This window comes from Brassica napus, chromosome C5 (assembly GCF_020379485.1).
Source record: "Brassica napus cultivar Da-Ae chromosome C5, Da-Ae, whole genome shotgun sequence".
NCBI classification, from domain to species: domain Eukaryota; kingdom Viridiplantae; phylum Streptophyta; class Magnoliopsida; order Brassicales; family Brassicaceae; genus Brassica; species Brassica napus.
In genome coordinates, this window is record NC_063448.1 from 17303775 (window position 1) to 17331449 (window position 27675).

Here is a 27675-nt window from a genome sequence, read left to right on the forward strand (position 1 = left end):
AATCATCATTACAAGGAAACATGATCAAATCGACCATTTCTTAAAAGAAATTTTTTGGTTTTTGAAACTTTAAATGAAATTTTGACAGATTTAAAAACAATCATTGGAAAATGGTCAGAAATATTGACAGTTTAATCCCTTAGAATTTCCTTTGATTTTACAATAGAATTCAAAATGAAAAAGAGTTGAATATTAAGATTTTGACTGGTTTTCATTAAAAACAAGAAAATATCAAAATGTGTTGATGTGATGTGATAGACGACTGATTCCCCAATACACAAAAGTGTCAATAATATAGTAGTACAAAGTACAAACTACAAAGTCGTCGCAAACAAAAACACGCTTTAAATCCGCATTGTTGTTGATAAGGTGATGGCTTGAGATTCGCATCACAAACCCCATTGACTATCATGGGTTTTTCTTCTGATTAATATAACTTATTTTGGCCGATAAAGAAAAGAAACTATATCTTGAATGAATAATTTAACAATGCATTTACTTAAAAGATTAGACGAGCCACTTATCCAGCTATCACCACTTGCTTACACTTTTTATTGGGCAATGGTGTAGACTTTTGAGTTACATTTGTAATAAGGCTTTAACTCAATAATATGGGCCTAGGTTAAGCTGAATAAAAGGCCCATTAACGTAGTAGTACGTCTCTCGTTTTAATCAGCGGCGAAGAAGCTGTATGCGTGTCGGAAGTTTTTTCGCGCTGCTGTGAACAAATCTCACGGTGAGAATTTACCGGTGATGCCATCAATGGCGCAAGGAGAACTCAAGAGCTCTGTACTAAACAGTAAATCCCCAATTGCTTCACGCTTCAGGTTAGCCTCTCTACCTTCTAGGGCAAACTACATGATTCCCCGAAAAAAGAAGTTTTAACCTTTGTGAATTTGACTTTGTCACAGAATGAGGCAGAAGATAGCAGAACATAGAAAGTCTCTTCCTATTGCTTCAGGTGCGAGTTCTTTCACTACCCTTTTTCATACTTGTCGGTGGTGATTGTATGTACTCTTTTGATTCCAGTGGAGAAGCGTTTGATTGAGGAGGTTCAAAAGAATGATATTTTGATTATTGTTGGTGAAACCGGTAGTGGGAAGACTACTCGTAAGTTGTTTGATTGTTCTCAACTTTTCTTATTATTTTAGAGTGATGAATGTTTCAAGTTTTGTTTTTTTTGTTTTTATACAGAGCTGCCTCAGTTTCTATTCAGCGCTGGATTCTGCAGGGAAGGGAAGATGGTGGGGATAACACAGCCGAGGCGTATCGCTGCTGTGACTATTGCCAAAAGGGTAGCTGAGGAGAGTGATGTTGAGTTGGGCCAAAGGGTTGGTTATTCCATTAGGTTTGATGATTGCACTTCTAGCTACACGAGGTTGAAGTACATGACTGATGGGTTTTTGTTGAGGTAAACTAAACCGTTACAAGTTCAAAACTTTTTAACTCTCTGTGATTGTTGTTCTACGCTTCTCATCACTGTTGTTCAACAATTTTTTCAGGGAAGCTTTGTTGGATCCGCTTCTTTCTAGATATTCAGTTATTATTGTCGATGAAGCCCATGAGAGGACTGTTCACACTGATGTTCTGCTTGCATTGCTGAAAGAGGTGCAGCGGGCTCGGTCAAAGCACGAAGGAGTACAAACAAAAGCAGGTGATGAGATTGGTGTGAAGCGGAACGGTGGTGTGTTAAGAGTGTGCCAAGGCAGGAAAGTATCTCCGTTGAAGCTGATAATCATGTCTGCTAGTTTGGATGCACGTGTTTTCTCTGAGTACTTTGGTGGTGCCAAAGCTGTTCATGTGGAAGGGAGACAGTTTCCCGTTGACATTTTTTACACAGTCCATCCCGAAACAGATTATGTGGACGCAGCTTTGGTCACTATATTCCAGGTTATTGATCTTGTTACCCTATCAGCATTTTGGGAATTGAGATATGAATTAGATTCTAAATTTTGCATCTGGTTTACTTTTAGATTCATGTGGAAGAGAAGCCAGGTGATATACTTGTTTTCCTCACCGGGCAAGATGAGATTGAATCTGTTGAAAGACTTGTCAAAGAAAGACTTGAGCATTTACCTGAAGACAAGAGGAAGCTGCTGCCACTTGCTATCTTCTCTGCTCTTCCATCAGAGCAGCAAATGCAAGTTTTTGCCCCTGCGCCAACTGGTTTTCGTAAGGTTAGAAGAGTTGGTTCAGTCGTTGATGTAAATGGTTGAGACGATGATACTAATACAGTTTGAGGTATTTTTGCAAAATTGTAGGTGATTTTGGCCACAAACATAGCGGAAACATCGATTACAATTCCTGGAATAAGATATGTGATAGACCCTGGGTTTGTCAAGGCACGAACCTATGATCCAAGCAAAGGTATGGAGACGCTTGATGTTGTTCCAGCATCAAAAGCACAGTCGCTTCAAAGAAGGTACCATGTTCTGTATTAGTTTATGTTTTTTCTTCAAGGTGGTTTGATGGTTTGCAAGCATTTTTTATGTTCATTTTTCGTTTGGCAGTGGACGTGCAGGACGTGAGGGTCCTGGCAAATGTTTTCGTCTTTATCCCGAAAGGGAATTTGAGAAGCTGGAGGATTCAACCAAACCAGAGATCAAGAGATGCAATCTCTCTAATGTCATTTTGCAGCTCAAGGCTCTGGGAATTGATGACATTGTTGGATTTGACTTTATAGATAAACCTTCTAGGTACTTCCTTTCTTGTGTGATCTCTCTTATACTAATATAGTAGCTAAAACCTTTGGAGATAGTTTGACACATGGCTGAAGCATCTATTCTCTTTTTGATTTTTTTTTTAAACCCTTTGATCTAGATTTGTCATCTGATGTTAAACAGGGGCGCCATAGTGAAGGCATTGACCGAGTTGCGCTTGCTAGGTGCCTTGACGGATGATTGCAAACTAGAGAAACCCGCCGGAGAACAAATGTCACGGCTCCCACTAGATCCTGTCTACTCCAGAGCTCTAATTTTGGCCAATAATCAGTTCAACTGTCTCGAGGAAATGTTAATCACGGTTGCAATGCTCTCTGTGGAATCCATATTTTATGATCCTCGTGAGAAGAGAGAAGAGGTAAGCATACCAAAAGGACTGCGAGAAATTCTCATTTTTCCTTTATATTAATCAACAGATGATGATGATTTTTGTTTTGGCCAGGCAAGAACCTCAAGAAACCACTTTGCTAGCGTTGAAGGGGATCATCTCACTTATCTTAGCGTATACCGAGAGTCAAATGAGTTCTTGGAGAAGAGAAAGACAGAAAGCAGTGAAGCCAAAATTGATAAAATCATGAAAAAATGGTGCAAGGACAACTTCGTGAATAATCGTTCCTTGAAACATGCCCGTGACACTTACAGGTTTGCCACGTCATTCTTTTGAGAGATTCTTACTTATGATTGTTATGCCTTATACGTGTGCGCTTGGTGCAGACAAATTCGTGAACATGTTGAACAGATGGGGTTTAATGTGTCTTCGTGTGGGAACGACATGCTCGAGTATCGTAGATGTCTTGCTGCGTCGTTTTTCCTTAAAGCAGCACAGAGACAGATGGATGGGACATACAGGGCGTTGGAAAGTGGGGAGATTGTCCACATCCACCCAACTTCTGTTTTATTCCGTTCGAAACCCGAGTGCGTTATCTTCAACGAGCTCATGCAAACCAGCAAGAAGTACATTAAGAACCTGACGAGAATTGATCATTTATGGTTGGCTGAGTTGGCTCCTCATCATTACAAAACAGATGATGAGATGAATGACTTAACACAAGGTAAAACCATAACCGATATATATTCTCAGTGGCTTTTGATCTTTATAACTTGGCATATAGAGGGAAGAATTTGATATTTTTTCCTTTCTGTTCGTAGAGATGGAATGTTGCAGACTGAAGCTTTCTAAATGAACAAGAAAATGAAGTCCTTTACTGTTTTTGTTTATCGTTTCCTCTCCGATCCAGATGACTGTTTCTATTCTGTTAGAGATGGAACACCGACTGAAGCTAATGTTAAAGGAAAGTTGTTTGTTTGATTCAAAGATGACTTTGTAGCTGAGCTTAGAATTATATTAAATTACAGGATATGCTTGCATTTAATCATTCATAATTAAGTTTTGACTACCAGTCAAAGTTTATCTTCTTCCAAACATTTATTGGGCAACAAACCCACAATCCTCTATAAAGATAACATTGTTTTTATATTTTTGTCGCTCAAGCTATTTTAAACATTGACTTGGTAAATGAAGAACGTAGCATGAAACTTGGTTGACTCCAAATATACATGTATTTAGCCACTTAGAGGAATATACATATGTACAATGCAGAGCAAAGATGTGGCTTTCTCAACCCTACTCTCAGGAACTGGGGATTCAATGAAAACATATCATAGTTTATAGATATTCTCATAGCTCTCTCTATCAAGAATCTCACTCACATATACGAATGGGAACCATCAAGGAAGAAAGACATTTTAGGAGACATGTGTGGGTCTCATAATGCTATAAATAGTGAAAGACTTGGCGAGGCTTTTTGGTGCAATGCTAAGTACAAGGGATGACAAGGCATACTTTTTATAAGAAGAAGCAAAACGAAAGCATCCATTAATCATATCATTAAATTTCTTTTCATTAAAACATGATCCCAACTCAAAATGTAAAAAGCATTCAGTGACGAAAATCGAGAAATAATATTATTCTTTCCTGTGATTCAAAATCTATAAGGGGGGGGGGAGTTGTCGCGGATAGTTGGTTCCCCCAGTAATTCAATAACTCAAGATCATCTTGCAGAGAGACTACTACTTCTTGCGAGAGAACAAGACACTCGCAGCAACGGAGATGGTGATAACTGAGACAGGAACAAGCCAGTACTGCTTTGTCAAGTCGACAAGCTTCTGAACAGAGTCTTTTGGCTCCTCCTTCTTGTAGATCTTAAGCTCTGGTATCTCAGGTAAAGAAGCTTCGTCAAGCTCGCCAATGAAATACTCCTCCATGAGTTCCCTAGCTGTTTTGCTGTGCCCTGCGTCTTCGAATTCATCCGTTGCATCTTTGCCTTGAATAACAACACATTTTACTTGGATTAGAGACAATCATCGACTAGTAGTAGTAGAAGAAGAAGAAGAAGGTACCGGTGACAGCAAGAAGCACATCATCTCCTCCAGGGTGCTCGTCCATATAAGGGGTTACGTCATAGACCTTTAAGGCGAAAGAGAATCAGATCAGGAAATAGATTCAGAGTCAACGCAATGTCTCAAGAAGATTCTTATAACATAAATCAGTTGCTTCATTAGATACAGCTTAAGTTTTCAAAAGAGAAAAATACATTAGTTTGAAACGAATTCGTAAAATTAGAAAGAGAGAGAGGGCGGACCTTGCCGTCGATTACAATCCAGCAGTCATCTTGCTTGTTGTGAGCTGCCACTTCCTCCATGGAGTAAATCTTTGTGAGAGTCGGCATTTTTTTTTGGTCCTGCTTACGAGCTGCGAGCGAAGCTGTTTTGTTATTCTCACCTTTTTCTGGGGTTTTAGGTTAGGTGAAAGGGGAGGAAGATAAGAACGGAACCCTACCAGTAACGACGTCGTTTTCAGCTTAATTTCTTTTAGTTTTATTCTTTAGTTTCTGTTCTTTTCTTTTTTCTTGACGTGAACTGCACTCATAACCAGGAAATTAACCTTGAATTAATTAATATATTTATTAAATTTCATATTCTTTCATTCTACTACTCCTATTTTATGAAATTAACACAGTAATTGTACTGTTTTATAATGTCAGTTTCCCAGATTTTCATATAAATTTCCGAATATATATACATAAGCGTTTAACCATTTATATCCTCTTGATTTAAAAAAGAAACAAACTAGATAACAGTTCCCCAGCTTGTATAGTGGCCAATCGAAGCCAAAACCTCTTTCCAAGTCTACCCTCCTTGACTTTGAGTGTCCTTGGTGGTATGGCAATAAACCAGAAGCTGACCATCCTCACTTGCTACACATATATTCCCCCAATCATCTGAGCTTATGCATGCAACACCCTGACCTGATAACCAAAAAAAAAAAAAGCTTTTGAGAAACGGCTTCGTTATTTTCATGTCTGCTTTAAATCAATGTTTACCTTTGAAATCATGGAGGGAACCGAGTTTTGAGCCTGTCGACATGTCCCACATATACACAAGTCCATCGATTGTGCCTGTTACTCCATGACCAGATACTGTGCCCGCCACATCAGCCCTGTGAACCACAGATCCATTAGTCCCAATGGGCAATAAATTTCGAAATGGTAACATATTCATGCTTCTCAAATGGATTTCGAAAGAAAACATGCAGGTAGTGAAAGTGGTGTGATGTGATGATACCTCGGATCCATTGGACTACCCAGTATGACTTGATTTCTCACAAGCAGAGCCAGTCTCCAACATCTTCCTGGTCTTTCTACAGTGTCACATTTAACGTCTGGGTCAGGATCGGTAGAGACTAAAAGCCAGATGGCAGTGTCTTTGACTTCAGCTGGAACCAATGTTTTGTTGTTGATCCCTTTTGAGAACCACAGTTTTGTTGCAGCTAAAATCATGTCGATATGATCCTCCATTGTAGAATGACTATGTAGAGGGTGCCACGCAAATAAGCTGGTTGGAATGAACTCAAAGATCATATTGCTGGGAGATACAAATCTTGATACCAGGCTTCGAGTTGAAATATCCCTAAGTTGAAAATAAATAAAGTTAGCAGGCTGCAACCAGGAGAAAGGAATAAAAAGGAAAAGCAACATTAGCTGATGGTCATCGCTCCCTAGCAGGAATAATTTTCAGTAATTTAGCAAAGAGATGGGCAGAGAAAAAAACTTCAGAGAGAGAGAATAAGAGAGCAAATTACCATACTGTAAATTCTCCAATACCATTGTGCCCAATAATGAGATGAGGACATTTTGGGATCTTCTTCAATTCCACTATGCATGAAGGTGTGCAAGGATTTGCAATAACGAATTCTTCGGTAGGACCTCTGCAAATATAGGAGAAATGAACGTTAGCAGATCTGATACAGCTCCTAGCAGAAGAAAGATATGACAACAATTTTAAGAGAAGAGCAGTGAAGTCTGATGAGAGCACCTCCAACTGGAGTTCATGGCCCAGACAATAAGGTTTCCACCTTTAACAACTGCAACGAGATAGTCAGGATCGCACACCACCACGCACTGCACACTGTCAACTGCTTGAAGTTTTGTCACAAGAGAAACGTAACCAGTTTTCACCTCGACAATTCTCACTGCATTCTCTTCAAAGTAGGCTGATGTACATGTCAAACACGAGCAATCAATTTCCCTCTTCCTGCAAAAAAACCAGAGATAGCAATCCCTTAGCTAATTCGTTATTTTGTATCCATGTAACATATAAAACAGTAAAGAGGTGTCTGAACCTGCAATATGATGTTTTGATATTGCCAGTAAAAATAAGATGCTCCCCGTCTGGAGTGACGTGAAAATAAGACCTCTCGAGTGTTTTCTGAAGACATGCAACCACTATCAGACACCTAGAGAGGAGGAACAAGATATGGTAGCAATCATGCAGATTAACAAAAGAAACTAGGAGAAAACTTACAGAATTAACATTTCCACCAGATTTGCCATCCTCACTGGGGAGTATGATAGGTGTGTGACCAACGACAGAGGGGAATCCTTTGGTTGGTGCTTTAGCTGATATCTTGTACATAAATAGGGTTCTAACTCTATCTTCTGTAGCAAAGCTCAACACCCATATATAGATTTCATTACCAACAGACTGAAGAGAAACTGATGAAACAGGCATGGGATGAAAGTAGCAGCCAAGCAGCTCAACAGTTTTTTCCATCTCATTGTTGATCTTTATATCTCTGTTGACCTTTAAACTCGAACTAGCTGAAATTTCCGGCACACTGGAGATGCTTTTCTCGCTGGTATGTTCCTTATACTGAGACTTGGTAGAAGGTGGTTCAGAGACTTGGATGCCCAGTGCCTCAACAATATGGCCTTGAACATTTTCAACTTTTGACGCTGGAAATGATGGTGGTGATGTACTTGCATTTCCAAAGCCTCGAGCTGGCCTTATATCTTGTGGTATCACACTCGCCTCATTGCAAAATACACTGGTGAATTGATTGTTATTCACCTTCATCAGCTCAGGACCCTGGTAATGTTCGGTAACATGACTGCTTCCATCCCCTTGTGGATTTGTTCTATCTGATACAGAGTTGGTAGACAAGGTCGGCTGAGGCTCCAAGAGTCGTTGGGTTTTAATAGGAGACATCTTGCTTATTGAATCACCATCTCCAGTATTTCTGCAACTGTTTTTACTTTCTGAGGATGAGTTCTTGTTTCCTCGCAGCTGATTGGTCGAGACTCTTTTCCTGCTATACACCTTATGTGTTTCTTTTCTAACAGAACTAACTTCAGTAGGGGTTGTGCCAACAACGAGACCATTACCTGCAGACAATTAAGCACATCCTTATATTACATAGTGGACAGATAGTCATGAAAAGCTTTGTGAGCGTGATATTGATAGATTTAGCTTACTACCTTCAGTAGAACAAGATGTACTCTTTGCTTCCTTGTTTTCAGAGTGGTGCTCTGTTTGCCCTGCACGGAGTTCCACAGATTCTTTGGTAATAATCTTGTTAGTCGGACTGGTGCATTGTGGTATTAACATAGACTTCTTGACACATCCGCCTAGATTATTTTCTTCCAAAATAGTCCTAACATTATGTGACGACGGCTTTATGATCTCAACTGTATCCAAAGCAGGAACTGATAGACTTGCATTTTCTATTACAAACTGTTCCTCGTCTATGGGCTTCTTGGGAAGATCTGCTGGATAGGCTTCCTTGGAAGATGAGATGATATGACCACTCCCAAGAACATCCAAGCGAGACTCATCAAAACTGTCAGGAGCAAAGGGCACATCATGTGAAAACGGCTTTATGATCTCAACTGTATCCAAAGCAGGAACTGATAGACTTGCATTTTCTATTACAAACTGTTCCTCGTCTATGGGCTTCTTGGGAAGATCTGCTGGATAGGCTTCCTTGGAAGATGATGATATGATATGCCCACTCCCAGGAACATCCAAGTGAGACTCATCAAAACTGTCAGGAGCAATGGGCACATCACTTGTAAAATCCTGAACAGAATCTAGAGCAACGACTTGCCTGTTCTCATCATCTCCAGTACATGTTCTTATCGACAGGGAGACAACTGCAATTTTTGAAGACGAATTATGGACAATGGGAAAAGGGAATACTTCAGGAATGACAGTGTGAAAATGTATTGCAAATATCAATCGGAAACAGACTATAATTAGGCATTTTGTAGGGGTTAAGTATACCAGTTCCTGACGCATCATCAAGTTGGCTCGTTTTGGAGTTGTCTGAATGATTTAATCTAGCAGACAATGTTTCTGACACATCAGTTTTTGGGGGCTTCTTGACTGAGGCCTTCTTAAGCAGTGGAATTGCTCGAGGAAGTAGAAATGAGATCATTGATTTGGCAATTTCCTGATCAGTTAAATCTTCGGTATATGGTCCAGCTGAATGCCCTTCATTAACTACTATGTCAGCAAGGGTCAATTCTTCTTTCTGCTCGCAACTTGTATTATCATCTGTTGCTAGAGCAGAACTTATGGGGTTATCTGCATGAATTGGACGAAAGGGAATCTAAGAAGATGCAGCCATAATGGTCACATTCTTAGCTACAAGAAAACGTCCTTACGTATTAAACAAGTTCACAAGAAGAATGAAAAGCTAATATACCTTGCACGAACTCCAAGGTATCGGGTGCACAAAGATTGGAACTGGTCATATCTTGGCTCCCGTTTAGAAAAGTATCATCGTTGGGTTTGTTTTCCTTTGCTTGCAATCCATGAAGCTGCAAAATTGAAGATCCTCTTGTCAATACCACTTCCCCGGAATTAGACTTCACAAGCCTACTATGCCAAAATAATCAGCAGAGGGATTTGAGAGAAGTATACTAAATTTTTTTTATTGATAGACTATAGCCCTGATTGGATTACCTCTTCAGAAATGTTGGATAGTGGCTTTGTTTTCCAGCTGTCAGCAATTTGGTTTGTTTCTTGGATAGGGACGACTTCTTTCACTTCGGGAGAGTTTTCTATTGGGAGAGATGAATTTTCGTTAGTAGCATGACAAGAATACAACTGCTCTGGTAGTGCTCCTTGAAGGCCAACGATCTCCACTTCTTCTTTTGTTGAACAGATTGACACTGTTGCTGAATTTAAAATCTCTCCACCAGACCATGAGTCTTGGAATCTTGTTTTTTTATGGCCTTGTTTAACTACTGAATTCTGGTGGCCTATTTCAGCTTTTCTACTTCTTTTCTTTCTAGCCACTGGCATGTCCAGATAACATAATAAATCTGGATTTTCACACTTGACTGGCCTTTCATCATCGACCCGGATTTGAGAAACCCTATTGCTGGAGTTAGATTCTACCATCCCGTGGGAGTTGTTCACAAGTTCCCGGAGCAATCTCTGAACCAACGGGTTTTTAAAGCCAAAAAACTGCAGCATAAAATCACAGTCATCTTAGAAAGCAAGCAATTAATTAGCCCGATCATACTGGTAGGATCAGAATAACTACAAGCCAAGTCATGCTACTAGTGAACAACACTCAAGGAAGGCCTGGAGAGCAAAACATTTAAATAATTCTTAGCTGACGTAGTACGCTCGAGTTTTCTGGCAGGTATATCCCAATTAATACGGCTTTTTCCTATGTATCAACTCAGATTGAGGAGTCAGAAATGGAAGGATAATATAGTATGCCTGTAGTGACAAAAGACAGGTTGTTTTGGAGCAGTAAAATGCAGTAGGCCTCACTATCAAATTATCTGGAAGAACAAAAGGCATGATCACAGCTTATAGATCCCCACATGTTAATTGTATCTTCTTAATCCGTTTATTGTAGACTAGACTTAGCTATAAAAGTAACAGGCAAGATGGTCTAACGTGGTAACAGAAAGAAACTGAGATGTACCTCCACGCCGTTCATCTTACAAGTAAATCGTTTCCCATGCCATACTTTTAAGTTGGAAAGGCCCGTCTTCTGGAACTTTCCCCATGCAATATCTGGTGTCTGACCAGTCCATGACTCATCCAGATGTCTAATCTGCATCAGTAGAGTAATCTGACTCTACTCCATTATAAAAAAAAACGTATGCACAACCTTATGTAAGATTTTAAGGGAATCACGAGCAACACACCAGAAACAAAGGTCCTTTAGCACCTTCTTCAATCTCCATATAATATGTGCTCCCATTGTGAGCTCGAACAGCTTTATAGCCCACAGGATAAGGGAAACGATCTTTTCCCTAAATAAAAAAAGAAGCTACTTAAACAAAAAAGTCTACACAAAATCAATATGTGTTGTTCAGGAACCGATAACTGATAAGCTTGCTTCTCTACTTTGATACCAATCTACATCCTCAGCTTAAGATTCTAGCCTCTATCCTATTAAGTATCACTCGAATTCAACCTTAAATCAAAAATTTTGTTCAAAATCAGAGACTAGAGTTCGATCTACTGTTGAAGCTACTCATCGGATCAAATGCACATCACCTCAATCGAAAATTCTGAAGATGGATAAAAATCGCAGGAACCGAAGTCAAAATCAGATTACAATTTTCACAGAAATTGAGATATATAGAGCAAAAGATATTGAGAGACGAAGAGGAACCAACCCTAGATGAACTCCAGTACTTCTTATCCCAGGAGCCGCTATAGAGAGCTCCGACGGAGACGATTTCGATGTCATCCGATTTTCTATCTTCAGATACAGCGCTTGGGCTCGCCATTGAAAGTATGAAACTCGAGATCGCACAACCGTAGAAGATATCGCGAGGAGGATGGAGGGATTATGATTTTTATTGAATCGCGGGAAATGAATAATTTTCCCTCTATAACTATCAAAACTATAAGGCCGCAAGCTTATACAGCACAATGAAAACTCTTTTATTGGGCTTTTTGGCCCAATATAAACTTTAACAGGCTATAAGTAGACATAACTGTATGTTTTAATTAAGCTGGTTATCAAATTGTATTAGTCCGAACAAACAAAAACAAACCGTCACAAGTCACCAAAGGAACTGAACTCTCGTGGCTAGTGGTCTCTCACTCACGAGCAACCACAAAGAGTTGTTTACCAACGTTCTTACCGTGGAAGATCCCTAACAGAGCAGAAGGTCCACTCTCGAGTCCTTCAGTTATGTCCTCGACGTACGTTATCTTCCCTTGTCTTATGTAAGGAAGCACAAAATCCAAAAACTTCGAGTATTTGTCGTAGAAATCAGAGACGGCAAAGCCTTGAACCTTTATCCTCTTGTAAAGGATTGTGGTTAGATTGTGTACACCTTCTGGATCCACTAAGTTATACTGTGAGATCATTCCACAAACTGCGATACGACCATTCAACTTCATGTTTATCAGCACTGCATCCAACATTTTACCTCCCACGTTCTCGAAATATATGTCGATCCCTTCCGGGAAATACCTAGTAAGTTATTTATTTATTGTACAATAAGCCAAAGATGTATATGATTGTCTGTCTACCTATTAACTAAATATGTATTTTCTAACCTCTTTAGGGCTATGTTAAGGTCATTCTCCTCCTTGTAATTGAAAGCGTCGTCGAATCCAAACTTTGTCTTGAGAAGATCAACCTTAGAAAAGCTCCATAGGGAAGCATTACGGTTTATGAGCAACTCCATATCTTGATATAAATGTATTACTGTTTTATATAAGTAATGTGGTGAGTTTCAAGTACCTTTTCTTTACTACCGGCACTTCCAACGACATAACAACCCACCAGCTTTGCAAATTGTCCAACAAGCTGGCCAACTGCACCGGATGCAGCTGATACGAAGACAGTCTCTCCTCTCTTAGGTGAACAAATTTCGTAAAATCCAGCATAAGCAGTCATACCAGGCATGCCTGTTAATTAATATCAAACTAAAGCAATTATTCCAGGGATACCTGTTAATATCAAATGAAAGCAATTACAAACATATTGGTTTTTTTTAACACATACAAACATATTGGTCTGCATTTACAAATAACAACATAATTTTGCTTGAAATGTTAAAGCTGTAGTTAATTTCAAACTAAATGCACTATTAGCACTAGCTAGCGCCATAACCATTCAGGGAAGTAAACTATAGGGAAACTCAATTAGAACATAAACAATCATCTCTTATGTTTTGAAGAAATGTTACTAAGTTTTTCAGCTATCCAACCGAAATTGTACATGATTGTTAGTAAAAATTTCACTTATTCTGACTTTTGTATATCCAGACCATAATGACCTATGTTTCCTGCCAAACACTTGTGTATAAAGAAACATATTAAGAATACCATACCAGCCATGCTTTTTCACTATGAAAAAAAAAACAAGAATCACATTACCATGATTTGTCACAATCAAATAACGAGTGAGATAAGATATATACCAAGAAGTCCAGTGTAGTAAGATAATGGAACATCTGTGTGATGGATCTTAAAATGTGAGTAAGGAAATAGAGTAATAACACTGTACTCCTCCCATCCAACTACTCCCCAGAGTAAGTCTCCTTTTTTGTAATCTGGATGTCCTGAATCTATCACTTTAGATACTCCAAGGCCAATGATTGGCTACACGCAATAAATTCAAATTAACTTTAAACGACCGAGAAAAGAAAATAAAATAAAATAACTCTCAAAGAGATTATCAATTACTAGAAACATAATTTCTTCGGGAACACCATATTTGGCTGAGAATGATTAGGGGTCTAAAATTATATAGATATGTCTATGTTGTTAAAAAAAAATTATATATATGTCTAATGCTACTGAAATGGTCGAACACATCCGGTTCGAATTATACCCTCTTGTTGGATTCTTCAAGATGTTTTTTCTTCTAAACAGAAGAGCAGCAACATTATCGAACATTATATTTATAAGAGACACATATATTACACGAATATAATAATATATCTACATGAAATACAAATTTTCAAGCATCGACTGAAAACTATTATAATTTAACCAATGCATTAACAATTTAACACAAACATAATAGTACAATTATCTTATTCAAAATGTCAATGAAGATATGCAATTTTTAGAGAACGTTGAAATATGTTATATCCTCGTTCGTACCTCGCCGGTATTGAACGGTGGGACGAGCGAAGAACTCAACGGCTCAGGCTTTCCCATGCTAATGCGCATGTAAGGATCGCAAGACAAGTAAAGATTCTTCACCAGAACTGATGTGGATCTCTCTGGAATCCTTAGATCGATGGTGGTTGTGGTGACTTTTAGATCGGATTCCTTCGGGAATCCACTCACATAACCTGAGAATATGATTTGCTTGTTGGTAACTGTCGCTGGCTCTGTGTTTGCCATTTCTCTTATTTACGTACTTTTGAATCACTAATTTGATTTCTTTTTGAGTGTAGGCTGTGTGCTTTCGGTAGGATTCTCAATGCTTTGGTGTAATCATATTTTGTCCCTATTCCATTTGATTTCTCTGCCGCATTGTTTGATCCATTTTTTTCGGCAAATTCTGACTACTTTTTGTTTTGTAAATAAACCTAAATAAACCTAATTCTTGAATAGCATCTGGATTTTTGGTATACGGTGATCTATTTAGGAAAAAAAATGAATTGATACGGAAAATAATCATGCAGTGATCGTATGCCAATAAACATCTTTTCGAAATTCTCGAATATAATACACAATCCGTTGCGCACATGATGGAATCCCTAGACGGAGTGACCATTAGCCATAGACGTTACAAATACAAAAATAACCATGTTTTATTGAATTATATCTAATACTATCTTAGTTAGAGCATGATTAGCCCTAAAAGGTTCTTATTATTATTTTTTGTCTGATTTAAAAAAAAAAATTAAAAACGAACCAATCGCAGACCGCCACGTGTCAGTGGGGCCCACAAACAGTACAAAAACCCAAACAAAGTCGCCTCTTGCAAAAGAGGAGGAGGAGCTGGTTTTTAATAAAATTGTGGGATCCACCTCTTAAGAACCCACTTAAGAGACATGGTTAATGGTGGCCTTAGGTTTAGATGGTACATAATAAGTCTATCGATTAAAATATTTTCAAAAAATAACTGTCAACGTCTTTCTTAACGCATGACAACCAACCAAAACTCAAACTAAGTTAAAGTCTACTAAACTCTCAGATTGTGTTATCATTTAATTTAATGCTTACTTGATTTTGGACATTTTTTACAACTTTGATAAAATTCGATTGAAGTTATAATTTTTATTAGAAAACAAATAATTTAAAAGTTGTTTTTATTAGTGTTTCAAAGTAGATTTTATATGTTATTATGTTTTATTTTTCAATCTCGCATCATAAAATGGGTTAAAATCTAAAAATATAAATAAAGGGTTGCAGTAGATATTCCAAATATTTTTCATAAGCACAAACGGTAAATAACTAATATATTATACATAACAAAATAAATTTTCACAATTTATTCATAAATTTACAAGTGTGCCATTGTCAACAAAAATGTATATGTTGGATGAACAAGCATTATTTTATGTGAGGGATGAACGTTATTGTGCAACTCTTTTGAAAGATTTATAAAATTGTATGTAAATATTTTCAGTAAATTCAGACATAAAAGCTTTTAAAAATAAAATTAAAGTAAAAATTAGGCTGCACCCAAAGATACCATATTTATCAAATCCATATAAATACATATTTAAAGTATTAATCAAGTACAAAGGGATTGAACAAAAATATTATTTTTTTTTTATAAAATCATTATAAGAATGTACCAGTACGAAAGGGATTTAAAATATAATATCGCATTTCATTTCATAATATTTTAAATATAAATTAATAAAATACATATTAACTTTTGAATATATTTAGTAAAGTTAAAATATTATAATTTTTCGAATATCACGTCATAAAACAGGTTAGAACCTAAAAATATAACTAAAGCTTTGTAATATGTATTCAAAATATTTTTCACAAGAACAAACAGTAAATATATTATACATAACAAAATAAATTATTATACATAGCAAAATAACTTTTCACCATTTATTCATAAATTTAAGATCGAAAACTAAAATAGACAGTTATAACAAAATAAATATTACAGTTTTATTTTTTTCTCATGCTAAATTTCAATTGTTTAAATTAAAATACTATATAGTGTACTGCAATTTAAAAACAAATAAAATAAAATTTATAACTTCAAAAATATATAATAATATATGAAATTAGAATTTTCATTTAAAAATTATTTCAAACAAAAAATAATCTAGTTTATATGAAATTTTGAGTTATTATCTGTGATAGAAATGTTTTAGCGGTTAAAAGTTTGTGATATGCTGATAATCTAATAATGTTTTTTTTTTGTCAAACTAACTCTTTCATGTATTGATAACTTAGGGCATCTCCAATGGTGTACTCACCATTGGAATCCTTAGGTATATTATATTATTATTATTTTTTTTCAAAATAGTTAAGGATTCTAATCAAATAAGTATGTCCAATGGTGTTATTCATTAGGAATCCTTAAGAATAAAAAAATAATAAATTTGAAAATATTTTTAATTTTTTAAAAAAAAATTAAAACATGTTAAATTGAAATATTTATTTATTAAATTGAAATATTTATTGTGATGAACCCGATTCGATTGAAAACCCTAATCCCCAATTCCGTAACCTAATTTGCGAAGAAAACCACATGAAACCCTATGTAAATCCAAAGAATCAGAGGAGAAAGAACATAACAACCCGTCGATTCATCAATCCTACCCGGAGGGAGCGAATCGCCAATTGCAGAGACAAACTTTTTTTTTCTCCTCTCCACTACAAATGACACGAACACGGGAAACCCTTCATGCGATAGACAGAACTCAACTGCCACGTCAACAAGGATTCACGCAAAAAAATCCTTAGGAAAAGATTGATCCTTAAGCAATATGAGTTTAATATTAATATTATATGGTTAATAGTGAAGGATTTGTACTTTAGGATTTATTAAAAACCCCCGTTGTACATACCGGCCAATGTTGCATATTCGAATATGTATAAATGCATATATTAAAAACAGTTTATTGGAGAATTGAATATTGCTCCATGGTTGCGTCAGTGATCAGAAACAAGAGGCTAGTCTCCCAACGGATAGTCCCGCCCACAGAGAAAATCCTGTCAGACAAGAAGAAACGACCAATTGTTTTTTTATCTCTAGTACGGGTTTTTTTGAAGTAACATTATATATTTTGGCTTTTTTTGACTAAACATTATATATTTTGTTGTCACACAATAAGAAACGACCAATTTTTATCCCTAGTCTCTCTTTTTTTGCAGTAACAATTTTCTTTACAGTTTTTTTTTTTTAAATATAGCAGGATAACTTATTAAAAAAATATATAGCAGGATAATACACCGAACAAAATTAGAAATAGATGAGAAGTTTGTCTGAATAGTTCCAAAAAATATTCGACATGGTTTCTTTTTTTTTTTTTGAAAAAAAATATTCGACATGGTTTCATCATGAAACTACGGGTAACTTTTTTCTTTTTGCTGACAACTACGGGTAACTTTGTATAACATTGCTGACACTCAAGTTTTATTTATATAACATATCTTTTTTATCAAAAAGAACATATATTTCCTCGATTTATTATATATTGACTGTTTTTAAAGAAATATAATATTGGTATAAAAATAATATATTATATAAAAATAACTTGAGCTGTAACAGTTAAATAAAAAATAGAATCAAAGTAGTAATAATTTGATGACAAAAAAAGTAGTAAAACATCTAGTTGGCCTTTCATTCACTATAGATTGTACATACCCAGTTGAAATTTACTTAACTTCTCTGTAAACATATGTCAGTTAAACAGTTTATTCATATTTTTAATTATCTATCCTTTCACATAGCGACTGGCCTGATACTGCTGCAATTTTCTTTTCAAAGAATATTTGAAACTGCATTTTTTCTGAGGGAATCATAATATTCTATTAATTAGACACCAATCTATAAGGAAAAGACAAAATTTAGGGAGGGAAAGAGCCCACAACCCTTGGTTTATATATATACCATCACATCCATAAACAATTTAATCAATTATCAATATAAAATGAGAATATATATATGCAAATACTCATATATATATGGGTAAATTCCAACCATAGCACTTAGATATATTAAAAGAGAGTTTACAAATTAGAGTTTGAGCGCGAGATACATAATGACACGTGAGGGGATAAAATCGTCGTATAGCTCAACTGGCCACTGAATCAGCTTCACGTTCACCAGTCCCCTGGATTTAGTCGCCTGCACGATCTTTTTTTGTCTTCTCCCCTTGGTGGAATGAATTAAATATTGCATATAGTTGGCACGTTGTTTCATCAGTTTCAGTGAAATTTTCTTAAAGAACCAGAGATTACGAAATGATACATAAAAAAACTCTTATAGAGGGTAAGAAATAAAAGGTACGGGGAAAACACAAAACTTATGCATGAAAAAATAACCTAGTTTCTTTTTTTTGTCAACTACAACCTAGTTTCTTTCAAGCTCAAGCTCAATTTCTATGGTAGATTCAAATAGTATTAAAACAAGGGCCAATTCAAAATTTCAAAATAAACTAACAACGCCTGCAGAGGAATAAACAAGCATCGTAGTGGATTTGCTTATGTCGGAAAATATCTATCCCGGCCGTTGACCGCTCTGCACCTCTATCACGTTGTGCCTAAACATGATGCTTAACAAAACAGCTTGTGTTCATATTTATGGTTGAGGTATCTAGGAGTTGTATTGAACCGAGAGTTTTAGGTGATTTATAGTAAAATTATAAATTCACTGTTATTCAAATATGAATTTTAAAAATTCATTTAAAATTCACTGTTATTGAACTTAACAATTCGTAGAGTACTCTAAAATCCACCGTTATTGAAAATATTTTAAGTTGTGAAATTTTAAAGTTTTCAGGTGATTTTAGGGTGTTTGAGTGAAGTTTCTTGGTTAAAAAAATTAAAACTCAAATTCCATGGTTTTAGATTATATTATAGAGTGGTTTAACAAAATCACCTAAATCTCTGCAACTTATTGAAATGATCACCTCAAATCACCTGTTATATTGAATACACCCCCTTTTTAATTAATTTGGATAATTGTCTCGCCAGTGACTCGTATGTTAAATCAAGAATTTGTGAAAGACATGATTCTTGCCTTCTAAGATATCGATAGTACTGAACTCCCCCAACTATAGATGGGTCTTTTGAATTACTGAACCAAAAAACTGGTTTTGGTAACTAGTTTACTGTAAGACATTGGATTTCACTCGTATATTATGTGAAAAGCAAACTAGAGAAGCTTAACTCATTTACCCCTATATATATTGAGTTATTCTTGGGGGCGACAGCCAATAAGATTTCTTTATTTCAAATTTGATATCTTTTAAAAAAGGAAACAAAATATTATCAAGTTATATTATGTTTTTAAAATAAAAAAGTAAAAAAAAAATAGCAGTTACAGAAAAAAAAATTAAAAAAAAATTTAACGTCATCAGCAAAATACTAAACCCTAAATCCTAATCCCTAAACCCTAAATCCTAAACCCTTGGGTAAACTCTAAACCTTTGGGTAAACTCTAAACCCTTGGTAAACCATAAACCCTTGGATAAATCCTAAACTCTAAATAAAAACACTAAACCCTGAAACTCTAAACCCTAAATCTTAAACCCTAAACCCTTGAGTGTTTTAGTGTTTAGTGATTTTGATTTAGAGTTTAAAATTTATCCTAGAGTTTAAAATTTATCCTAGGGTTTAGGATTTACCCAAGGGTTTAGGGTTTAGGATTTAAGGTTTAGAGATTAGGATTTAGGGTTTAATGTTTTGCTGACGACGTTAAAAATATTTTTTTTTTTTGTAATTACTACTATTTTTTATTTATTTATTTTTATCTTTTAATTTTAAAAAGATAATATAATTTGACAATATTTTGTTTCTTTTTATAAAAGATATCAAATATAAAATAACACAATCCTATTGGTTAGTGAACCTAGAGGTTCATTCTAGGGGTGAACCCAAAAATAAGTCATATATATTAGCCTTGTTCTTTTCGAGTTATTCTTGGGTTAACCTCTAGATTCACCAGCCAATAGGATTTCATTATTTCAAATTCGTTATCTTTTAAAAAAGGAAACAAAATATTATCAAGTTATATTATGTTTTTAAAATAAAAAAGTAAAAAAAAAAGTAGCAGCTACAGAAAAAAGAATTAAAAAAATATTTTTAACGTCGTCAGCAAAATACTAAACCCTAAATCCTAATTCATAAACCCTAAATCTTAATCCCTAAACCCTAAATACTAATCTCTAAACCCTAAATCCTAAACCCTAAACCCTTGGGTAAACCTAAACTCTTGGGTAAACCCTAAACCCTTGGATAAACTCTAAACCCTTGGGTAAACCCTAAACCCTTGGATAAATCCTAAACTCTAAATAAAAACACTAAACCCTAAAACTCTAAACCCTAAATTCTAAACCCTAAACCCTTGAATGTTTTCGTGTTTAGTGATTTTGATTTAGAGTTTAAGATTTATCTTAGAGTTTAAGATTTATCCTAGAGTTTAGGGTTTACCCAAGGGTTTAGAGTTTAGGATTTAGGGTTTAGGGATTAGGATTTAGAGTTTAATGTTTTGCTGACGACGTTAAAAATATTTTTTTTGTAATTATTACTATTTTTTATTTATTTTTTTTTACCTTTTAATTTTAAAAAGATAATATAATTTGACAATATTTTGTTTCCTTTTTAAAAAAATATCAAATATGAAATAGGGCTTTTTGCAGAATTGACCTGTAAATTAAAGTCAAACACAAAACTAACCTCCTTTTTTTTTGAAAATTGGTTTTGCCCTATTCACCCCACAAGTTCATATAATTTACGAAAATGCCATCAATTTTTTTTTTCTTTTTTTTTCGAAAATGACATTTTTACTCTCTCACCCTCATCATCTTCAAGTAATTACAAGATTGCCATTGTCATCAATACCACAACCACCATGAACAACCAATTTGAAGCTCTTAATGCTCCCAAAATCAATTTACCCTTCTTCTTTTTCCATTCTTGTGAACTAAACACAACATATATCTCACTTTCTCTCCACAATGAGCTAAAAAAACCCAAGATTTTGATTCTAAATTTTTTATGGTTCATAGAGTCATAGAAGCTAACGATTCTGGGTGGGTTACTTTCGTTTGTGATTCTGTGTGCTTGGAGAAGCCTTATGTATGCTAAGGAACTTATCTCACCAATTTAAGGTATGACATCGAGTTTTTTTCCAGATCAGTTCGTCAGACGACTTACTTGGGAAGTCGTCTGGCTGTAGACAACTTACCTGGAAGTCGTCTGGTCAACGCAGAGGTTATTTTTGCAATTGACTTTGAAATCTGTAACCTGAGACGACTGAAAGTTAAGTCGTCTGTTTTTGTTTGGTTTCAAAAAAATTTCCAAAGAACCTAGACGACTTACATTTCAGTCGTCATAGGTTAGTTTTGCATTTGACTGGATAATTTCAGAAGTTTGACTTCCCCAGACGACTTACATTTCAGTCGTCTGGCGAAAATTAAAATAATAATATTTTTTTAAAAGTAGACGACTTACAGTTAAGTCGTCATAGGTTAGTTTTGCAATTGAAAAAAAAAACTTCAAAATTTAATTATACACAGACGACTTATACTTCAGTCGTCCACGAGACGACTTACTTGTAAGTCGTCCAGGATTTTTTTCTGAGATTCTGGTCAAACCTCGTAAATCATGGACGACTTACATTTCAGTCGTCTCGTGGACGACTGAATTATAAGTCGTCTGTATATAATTAAATCTTGAAGCTTTTTTTTTCAATTGCAAAACTAACCTATGACGACTTAACTGTAAGTCGTCTACTTTAAAAAAAATATTATTATTTTAATTTTCACTAGACGACTGAAATGTAAGTCGTCCAGAAAAGTCAAACTTCTGAAATTATCCAGTCAAATGCAAAACTAACCTATGACGACTGAAATGTAAGTCGTCTAGCTTTTTTGGAGTTTTTTTTAGTCAAACAATAGTAGACGACTTATTTTTCAGTCGTCGGAAATAAACGATTTCAAAGTCAATTGCAAAAATAACCTCTGTGTTGAACAGACGACGTATAGTTTAGTCGTCTGGACAACTTAGACTGAAGTCGTCCGCGTCTTCTCCGCTAGTTTTTAAGTCTTCTACGTTAGTTTTTGAATAACTTGTATTTTTTAGAGTGATAAGTAACTTCAAGATATGTAAAACTCATATTTACAAAATATGTTCTCTCCCTTAGTTTTACTAAATTTGACTAAGTTTTTCAACGTAAACTTATAATAAAATATGATATGCTTTGACTAGTTACTATTGTTTGTTTCCATCTCTTAAGTATTATTGTTATAGACAATAATGATGACTATTGTTATGAGTTGGAAGAAGGGTTAAAATACTTCTTAAAATATTGTATCAATATAAAGCTACCAACATTCTTGTTTATTAAGATGAGAAATAGGCCATTGGAGTTTATTATTGCATATGAGAGATCCAAAGATAAGAAAAAGGCTACTGAAGTCTATTATTTCATTGATTTGTAAATGTGTAAACACATTGTTAGCACATTTAATACATCTTGGAAAACATTATTACTGATTTTACAAAAAATTCACAACTAAAAGAGTAGACATGCAATTCACAAAACAGACCACAAACAAAACTATTATAGATCATTCCTCTACAAAGACAAGCTTGGATTCCACTTGAGTAGACAAGACCACAAGACTTTTAAGAAGTCCAGATGACTTCTAAGAAGTCCAGACGACTTCCAAGAAGTTCAGACGACTTTGTCAGAAGACTTTTAGGAAGTTCAGACGACTTCCAGGCGACTTTACAGGAAGTCCAGATGACTTTACAGGAAGTCCAGACGACTTTGTCAGAAGACTTCCAAGAAGTCCAGACGACTTCCAGACGACTTCCAGACGACTAACAGGTAAGTCGTCCCAGAAGTCTTCCAGATCTGAAAAACCTGCATATTAAATCCAGATCTGAAAAACCTGCATATCCAAAAACGTTCAAATGGCTTAAAAACAGAAAAAATGAGTGAAAAATTAGATAAATCTACCTTTACAGAACACACAAAAATACATATCTAAAAATAATAGATCTACCTTTAAATTAGTGGAAGATGAGTACCATCTAATTAAAAACCTGCAAAAAAGATAGATTAGTAAGAAAGACATGAGACAAAACTGGAAAATTCATATAAAGTTTGGTGTTTTCAAGTCAAAGAGATTAGAGTGGGTTTGGAGAGTTTTAGTTTGGGAAAAAAGTAAGAACTTTATACAACAAGAAGTTCCCAAATGAAGAAAAATCAGACTTAAGAACTTACCAAAATGCTCAGATCTATTATGAAAGGGAGACTTCGTCAGAAGACTTCCATGAAGTTCAGACGACTTCCTGGAAGTCCAGACGACTTCCTGGAAGTCCAGACGACTTCCTGGAAGTCCAGACGACTTCCTGGAAGTCCAGACGACTTCCTGGAAGTCCAGACGACTTCCTGGAAGTCCAGACGACTTTGTCAGAAGACTTCCAAGAAGTCCAGACGACTTCCAGACTACTAACAGGTAAGTCGTCCAAGAAGTCTTCCAGATCTGAAAAACCTGCATATCAAATCCAGATCTAAAAAACCTGCATATCCAAAAACGTTCAAATGACTTAAAAATAGAGAAAATGAGTGGAAGATTAGATAAATCTACATTTATAGAACACACAAAAATACATATCTATTTTAGTAAGAAATACATGAGACAAAACTGAAAAATTCATATAAAGTTTGGTGTTTTCAAGTCAAAGGGATTAAAGAGAGGTTGGAGAGTTTTAGAATGATGAACATTACATTTTTGTTGCAGCCATTTGAGAGGAGGAGAGAGAATGTGTAAATTTTTCTTTATATAGGGAGACAAAAAATCCAATTAGATTAAATATTTTTTACTCAGACGACTTCCTGGACGACTTACATTTCAGTCGTCTGGTGAAGAAATTAAAACAGACGATTTACATGTAAGTCGTCCAGAAGAGTTTAATATTTTTAGCGGAAAACTAAAATAGAAGACTTTCCAGACGACTTACAAGTAAGTCGTCTGGTTTAAATTATTTAAGCGGGAAAATAATTTTTTTAAAAAATTTTAGGCGGGAATATTTGGACGACTTACATGTAAGTCATCTGTTTTAATTTCTTCACCAGACGACTGAAATGTAAGTCGTCCGAGTAAATTATTCAACAGACGACTAAAATATACGTCGTCCGAGTAAATTATTCAACAGACGACTGAAATATAAGTCGTCCACACCCTAAACATAACCCCTAAACTTAATTATCTAATTAAAGACTTCATAAAATCAAATCAAACTTGAAAAGTGTTTACTATACACATAAATAAACACATATAGGTGAAAACTAATTTTTGAAAAAAACATTTTAGTTTTCCAAAATCTAACCCTAACAAAACATACAATACTACAACATATGTTTGCCAAACTCCTAAACCAAAGTATTTCATGATTCACTACTTCCATTCATCTATCTTCAAAACAAATCAATTTTATCATATCTTAATTTATATCACTTAAAACTGTTTATAATTACTTGATTTTTATTTTTCACGAATCAAAATATTTTTTTACAAGATTTATAAATTATTTTTAAAATAAACTGGTACCAGACGACTTAAACTTCAGTCGTCCAGACGACTTCCAACATCTCAGACGACTCAGACGATTTACTGGGGCTATATTCGTAAAAATGGCTTCTATTTTTTTGTTTGGTCACAAGGGGTTGAGCTGTAATTTCACTAGGCTTTTAGGTTAGTTTTGTATTTGATTCAAGTTTGGGTATAGGTTTGGGATTAAAATCAAGTTGTGGGTTAGTTTTGGCGAAAACCCCTATGAAATAACACAATTCTATTGGTTCTTTTCTTGGTCACTGCGACTAGCGGTAGCGGCAAGAAAATAACACGTCAATGGAAACAAATTGAATCGTCAATGGAAACAAATTGAATGGATTTAAAAGTTAATTCAGTCGCTAGCAAATTGAGGAAGACACAAAAATGAGAGGTTGTGGTCGCTGTATCAGCGTCAAATTTAGTTATGGCCGCTTATCGCAGCGACTGAAAAAGTAAGTTGGTATTGCAGCACCGGCGATGCATTTTTAATGGTAAAGGTGTATTTTTCTATCGCTGCCGCTGCCGCCAGCGTTTACAAAATGAACAGGGCTAGTATAGAGGGCTAATATAGATAGGGATGTTAATTTGCGGGCTAGGGCCTAACCCTCATTTGTGTAATATAAGCCCAGCCCTGTTTTAACCCAACCCTGTTTTAACCCTATTTTTAGTTAAGGGTTAGGACTGGTACAGGGTTAGCCCATTAATTTTTTATCTTACAAATCAACAATTCTTTTATATCAATTTTTGTCTTTAATTAAATATGAAATTAGAAAACCAAAGCTTAAGTTCTTTTTATTTTATAAGTGTAAATGTTTATCATGAAATTAAAACCCAAAGTTTATAAATTTTTATTCATAATTGTATAATGTTTAGCATAAAAGTAAAAACTCAAAGGTGCACTCTTCCAAGACTCCAAGTCTTCAAAACTCCAACACGTTGCTCCAACATTTGCTCTCAACGAACTACACTCTGCAACAACATAATCACTCAATGAAGTCAAAGAACACATTTATATAAAGCTATCTAGAAAACCACAACGCTACAGACTATTTCAGACTATTTCAGAGATCCACAACATAAAGCTATCTAGAAAACCACAACGCTCATACACAACTAACGAGATTCAACTTGTCTAAAGCCTTGAGACCAACATAAAGCTATCATGGAAGTTCAAACAAAGCTACAGACTATTTCAGAGATCCACAACATAAAGCTATCTAGAAAACCACAACGCTCATACACAACTAACGAGATTCAACTTGTCTAAAGCCTTGAGACCAATGGTTCAGCATATTCTGCTAGCTAAGAAAATTCATTAAAGCTTTTTTTGTCATATAGATTACCTGTATCAAGAATCTGTACAATTCATAAAAGCTCGTGGAGCTTCTTACAACTAAGTTACCTGTATCAAGAATCTGTACAATTCATAAAAGCTTTTTTTGTCCAAAACAAAGCTAAACAACTAAAACTCAAGTTACAGAAGTTACCAAATGCTTGATATAACAGAGAAGCAAACCACAAAGATAATGAGCTATAAGAGAACACATTCAAGTTGCTAAAACAGAGTATTTACAGTCAATCAGGGAAAAAGCTTTGCAATCACAAGTTCAATCAAAGTTACAGACTGTTTCAAACAAGTGATTAGTTGACTAACAGAAAGTTCACAAAGAGCTAAAACGTTCTTTCCAAAAAAGAGACAATCTCAATTCTACAACAATCCATCAGTTCAAAAAGCTTTATCATCTCGCCATTAGCTTAAAAGAATCACAGTATCACAAGACAGCAAGATACAGTTTACTAGTAGTCTAGTATCATAAAGATCATAACATCAGTCTCAGATTTTCAACAAACCCACAAACTCTAGAGATCGATTTCAACAAACCCAGAACAAAACTAGAAGAACGTACCTCACAGAATGCTTATTGGAGAAGACGGATACAACCCCGACGACGCTCTTCGAAATCGATCTCTAGGGTTGGTGTGTTCGTTGAAATCAATCCAGGAGCAGCAGAACTTGATGAGGACGTCGTGTTATCGGATTTGAATTTGAGCAGCTTCGTTCAGATTCTAGGGTTCACGTTGCGATCCTCTTTGTTTCTCTCTTTTCTCGTTTCTGGAAAAAAGAGACGGCGTTGAAGAAAAATCAAAACGACGTCGTGTTAATAGTGTTTGTTTTCATAAAAAAAAAACATAACGGGCTTAGGGCTAACCCGCGTTTTATTTTAGCCGGCCCTATTTTAACCCACACAAAACAAAACGGGTTTTGGGTTAAGAAAATAGTTGCGGGCCGGGCTAACCCTATTGGCAAAAGCCCATATTAACATCCCTAAATATAGAAGGCAAAATGCACAATAACATGCCTAGTAATATGGCATCTAAAGATGTATGGATGCCTACGTCTACCATTTCATGTTTATACAAATGACATGTTCACTTGACACATACGATAACATTCCATACGATGGATCATCCCTCTTCGATCTGAAAACCCAAGACCTAACTCGCGAGCTTGTATGTGATCCTAATGGAAGATGAATGCAAATGTTAACATTGTAGTAAAATTGTATAAACTAAGTTGATTTGTCGGACACATTTTGGACAGCATGCCAAGATAACTATAAAATGTGAATATCAAATAAATATTCGCTTTTCAATGATTATAATCATATTACTACGTACAGTTGTCTATAACCTGATCATGGAGTTATTAGATGATTGTGTTTCTAACTTTAAAGTGATCCAAGATTATGATTATGATCTTGTATTAAACCATATCGATTATACACTTCATATACGTAGGACGATCACACACACTTGTATTGCATGACAAGTCTTTCCAAAATTAGAAAAACTAAAATTAGTCTTTGTCGATAAGGGCAATTATGGTAACTCAACTA

General features: G+C 35.3%; 4 protein-coding genes and 1 long non-coding RNA gene across 6 annotated transcripts; 1 reads left to right on the forward strand and 4 right to left on the reverse strand.

The window, feature by feature from the left end:
* The first annotated feature begins 617 nt into the window (after positions 1–617).
* LOC106402248 (pre-mRNA-splicing factor ATP-dependent RNA helicase DEAH10-like) lies at positions 618–4093 on the forward strand. Its single transcript, XM_048756851.1, has 12 exons — positions 618–827; positions 912–961; positions 1030–1110; positions 1195–1411; positions 1503–1890; positions 1974–2177; positions 2262–2422; positions 2511–2696; positions 2844–3078; positions 3163–3362; positions 3435–3772; positions 3870–4093. Exons 1-12 carry the CDS (start codon positions 754–756, stop codon positions 3902–3904), a joined length of 2169 nt encoding a protein of 722 aa, XP_048612808.1. The 5' UTR covers positions 618–753; the 3' UTR covers positions 3905–4093.
* A 493-nt stretch (positions 4094–4586) lies between these two features.
* LOC106351527 (cytochrome b5-like) lies at positions 4587–5572 on the reverse strand. Its single transcript, XM_013791316.3, has 3 exons — positions 5363–5572; positions 5121–5187; positions 4587–5044 (listed from the first exon to the last, which is right to left on the reverse strand). Exons 1-3 carry the CDS (start codon positions 5447–5449, stop codon positions 4791–4793), a joined length of 408 nt encoding a protein of 135 aa, XP_013646770.2. The 5' UTR covers positions 5450–5572; the 3' UTR covers positions 4587–4790.
* Positions 5573–5745: 173 nt separating this feature from the next.
* On the reverse strand, positions 5746–11940 carry LOC106397700. Of its 2 annotated transcripts, none has more exons than XM_013838319.3 (14): positions 11708–11940; positions 11231–11338; positions 11005–11154; positions 10026–10532; positions 9766–9880; positions 9342–9644; positions 8537–9211; positions 7584–8443; positions 7402–7487; positions 7095–7313; positions 6862–6987; positions 6345–6689; positions 6104–6219; positions 5746–6028 (listed from the first exon to the last, which is right to left on the reverse strand). In XM_013838319.3, the coding sequence occupies exons 1-14, from the start codon at positions 11819–11821 to the stop codon at positions 5910–5912; spliced, it is 3843 nt and encodes a 1280-aa protein (XP_013693773.1). In that variant the 5' UTR covers positions 11822–11940; the 3' UTR covers positions 5746–5909. The 2 variants fall into 2 exon arrangements, with proteins under 2 accessions (XP_013693773.1, XP_013693774.1); XM_013838320.3 differs by having other exon boundaries at positions 11005–11136; positions 11708–11939.
* LOC106351528 (NADPH-dependent oxidoreductase 2-alkenal reductase-like) lies at positions 11940–17500 on the reverse strand. Its single transcript, XM_013791317.3, has 5 exons — positions 14160–17500; positions 13472–13652; positions 12790–12956; positions 12603–12685; positions 11940–12516 (listed from the first exon to the last, which is right to left on the reverse strand). The coding sequence occupies exons 1-5, from the start codon at positions 14403–14405 to the stop codon at positions 12138–12140; spliced, it is 1056 nt and encodes a 351-aa protein (XP_013646771.1). The 5' UTR covers positions 14406–17500; the 3' UTR covers positions 11940–12137.
* Positions 17501–25544: 8044 nt separating this feature from the next.
* LOC125586851 lies at positions 25545–27640 on the reverse strand. The gene is made up of 2 exons (XR_007323380.1): positions 26686–27640; positions 25545–25747 (listed from the first exon to the last, which is right to left on the reverse strand). It is a non-coding gene; the product is annotated as an uncharacterized LOC125586851 (long non-coding RNA).
* Between the last annotated feature and the right edge of the window lie 35 nt (positions 27641–27675).

Excerpts from the sequence above, each read along its gene's own strand:
- LOC106402248 (XM_048756851.1), top strand. The coding sequence starts at position 754 with ATGCCATCAATGGCGCAAGGAGAACTCAAGAGCTCTGTACTAAACAGT. Across the intron at positions 962-1,029 it reads GTCTCTTCCTATTGCTTCAG|TGGAGAAGCGTTTGATTGAG; the intron begins GTGCGAGTTCTT and ends TTTTGATTCCAG. Across the intron at positions 3,773-3,869 it reads GATGAATGACTTAACACAAG|AGATGGAATGTTGCAGACTG; the intron begins GTAAAACCATAA and ends TTCTGTTCGTAG.
- LOC106351527 (XM_013791316.3), bottom strand. The coding sequence starts at position 5,449 with ATGCCGACTCTCACAAAGATTTACTCCATGGAGGAAGTGGCAGCTCAC. Across the intron at positions 5,188-5,362 it reads GGATTGTAATCGACGGCAAG|GTCTATGACGTAACCCCTTA; the intron begins GTCCGCCCTCTC and ends TTCGCCTTAAAG. Across the intron at positions 5,045-5,120 it reads TGTGCTTCTTGCTGTCACCG|GCAAAGATGCAACGGATGAA; the intron begins GTACCTTCTTCT and ends TTGTTATTCAAG.
- LOC106397700 (XM_013838319.3), bottom strand. The coding sequence starts at position 11,821 with ATGGCGAGCCCAAGCGCTGTATCTGAAGATAGAAAATCGGATGACATC. Across the intron at positions 11,155-11,230 it reads CTAAAGGACCTTTGTTTCTG|ATTACTCTACTGATGCAGAT; the intron begins GTGTGTTGCTCG and ends GAGTAGAGTCAG. Across the intron at positions 6,220-6,344 it reads GGTAGTCCAATGGATCCGAG|GGCTGATGTGGCGGGCACAG; the intron begins GTATCATCACAT and ends TGTGGTTCACAG.
- LOC106351528 (XM_013791317.3), bottom strand. The coding sequence starts at position 14,405 with ATGGCAAACACAGAGCCAGCGACAGTTACCAACAAGCAAATCATATTC. Across the intron at positions 13,653-14,159 it reads CACCGTTCAATACCGGCGAG|CCAATCATTGGCCTTGGAGT; the intron begins GTACGAACGAGG and ends TATTGCGTGTAG. Across the intron at positions 12,517-12,602 it reads CTTAACATAGCCCTAAAGAG|GTATTTCCCGGAAGGGATCG; the intron begins GTTAGAAAATAC and ends ATAACTTACTAG.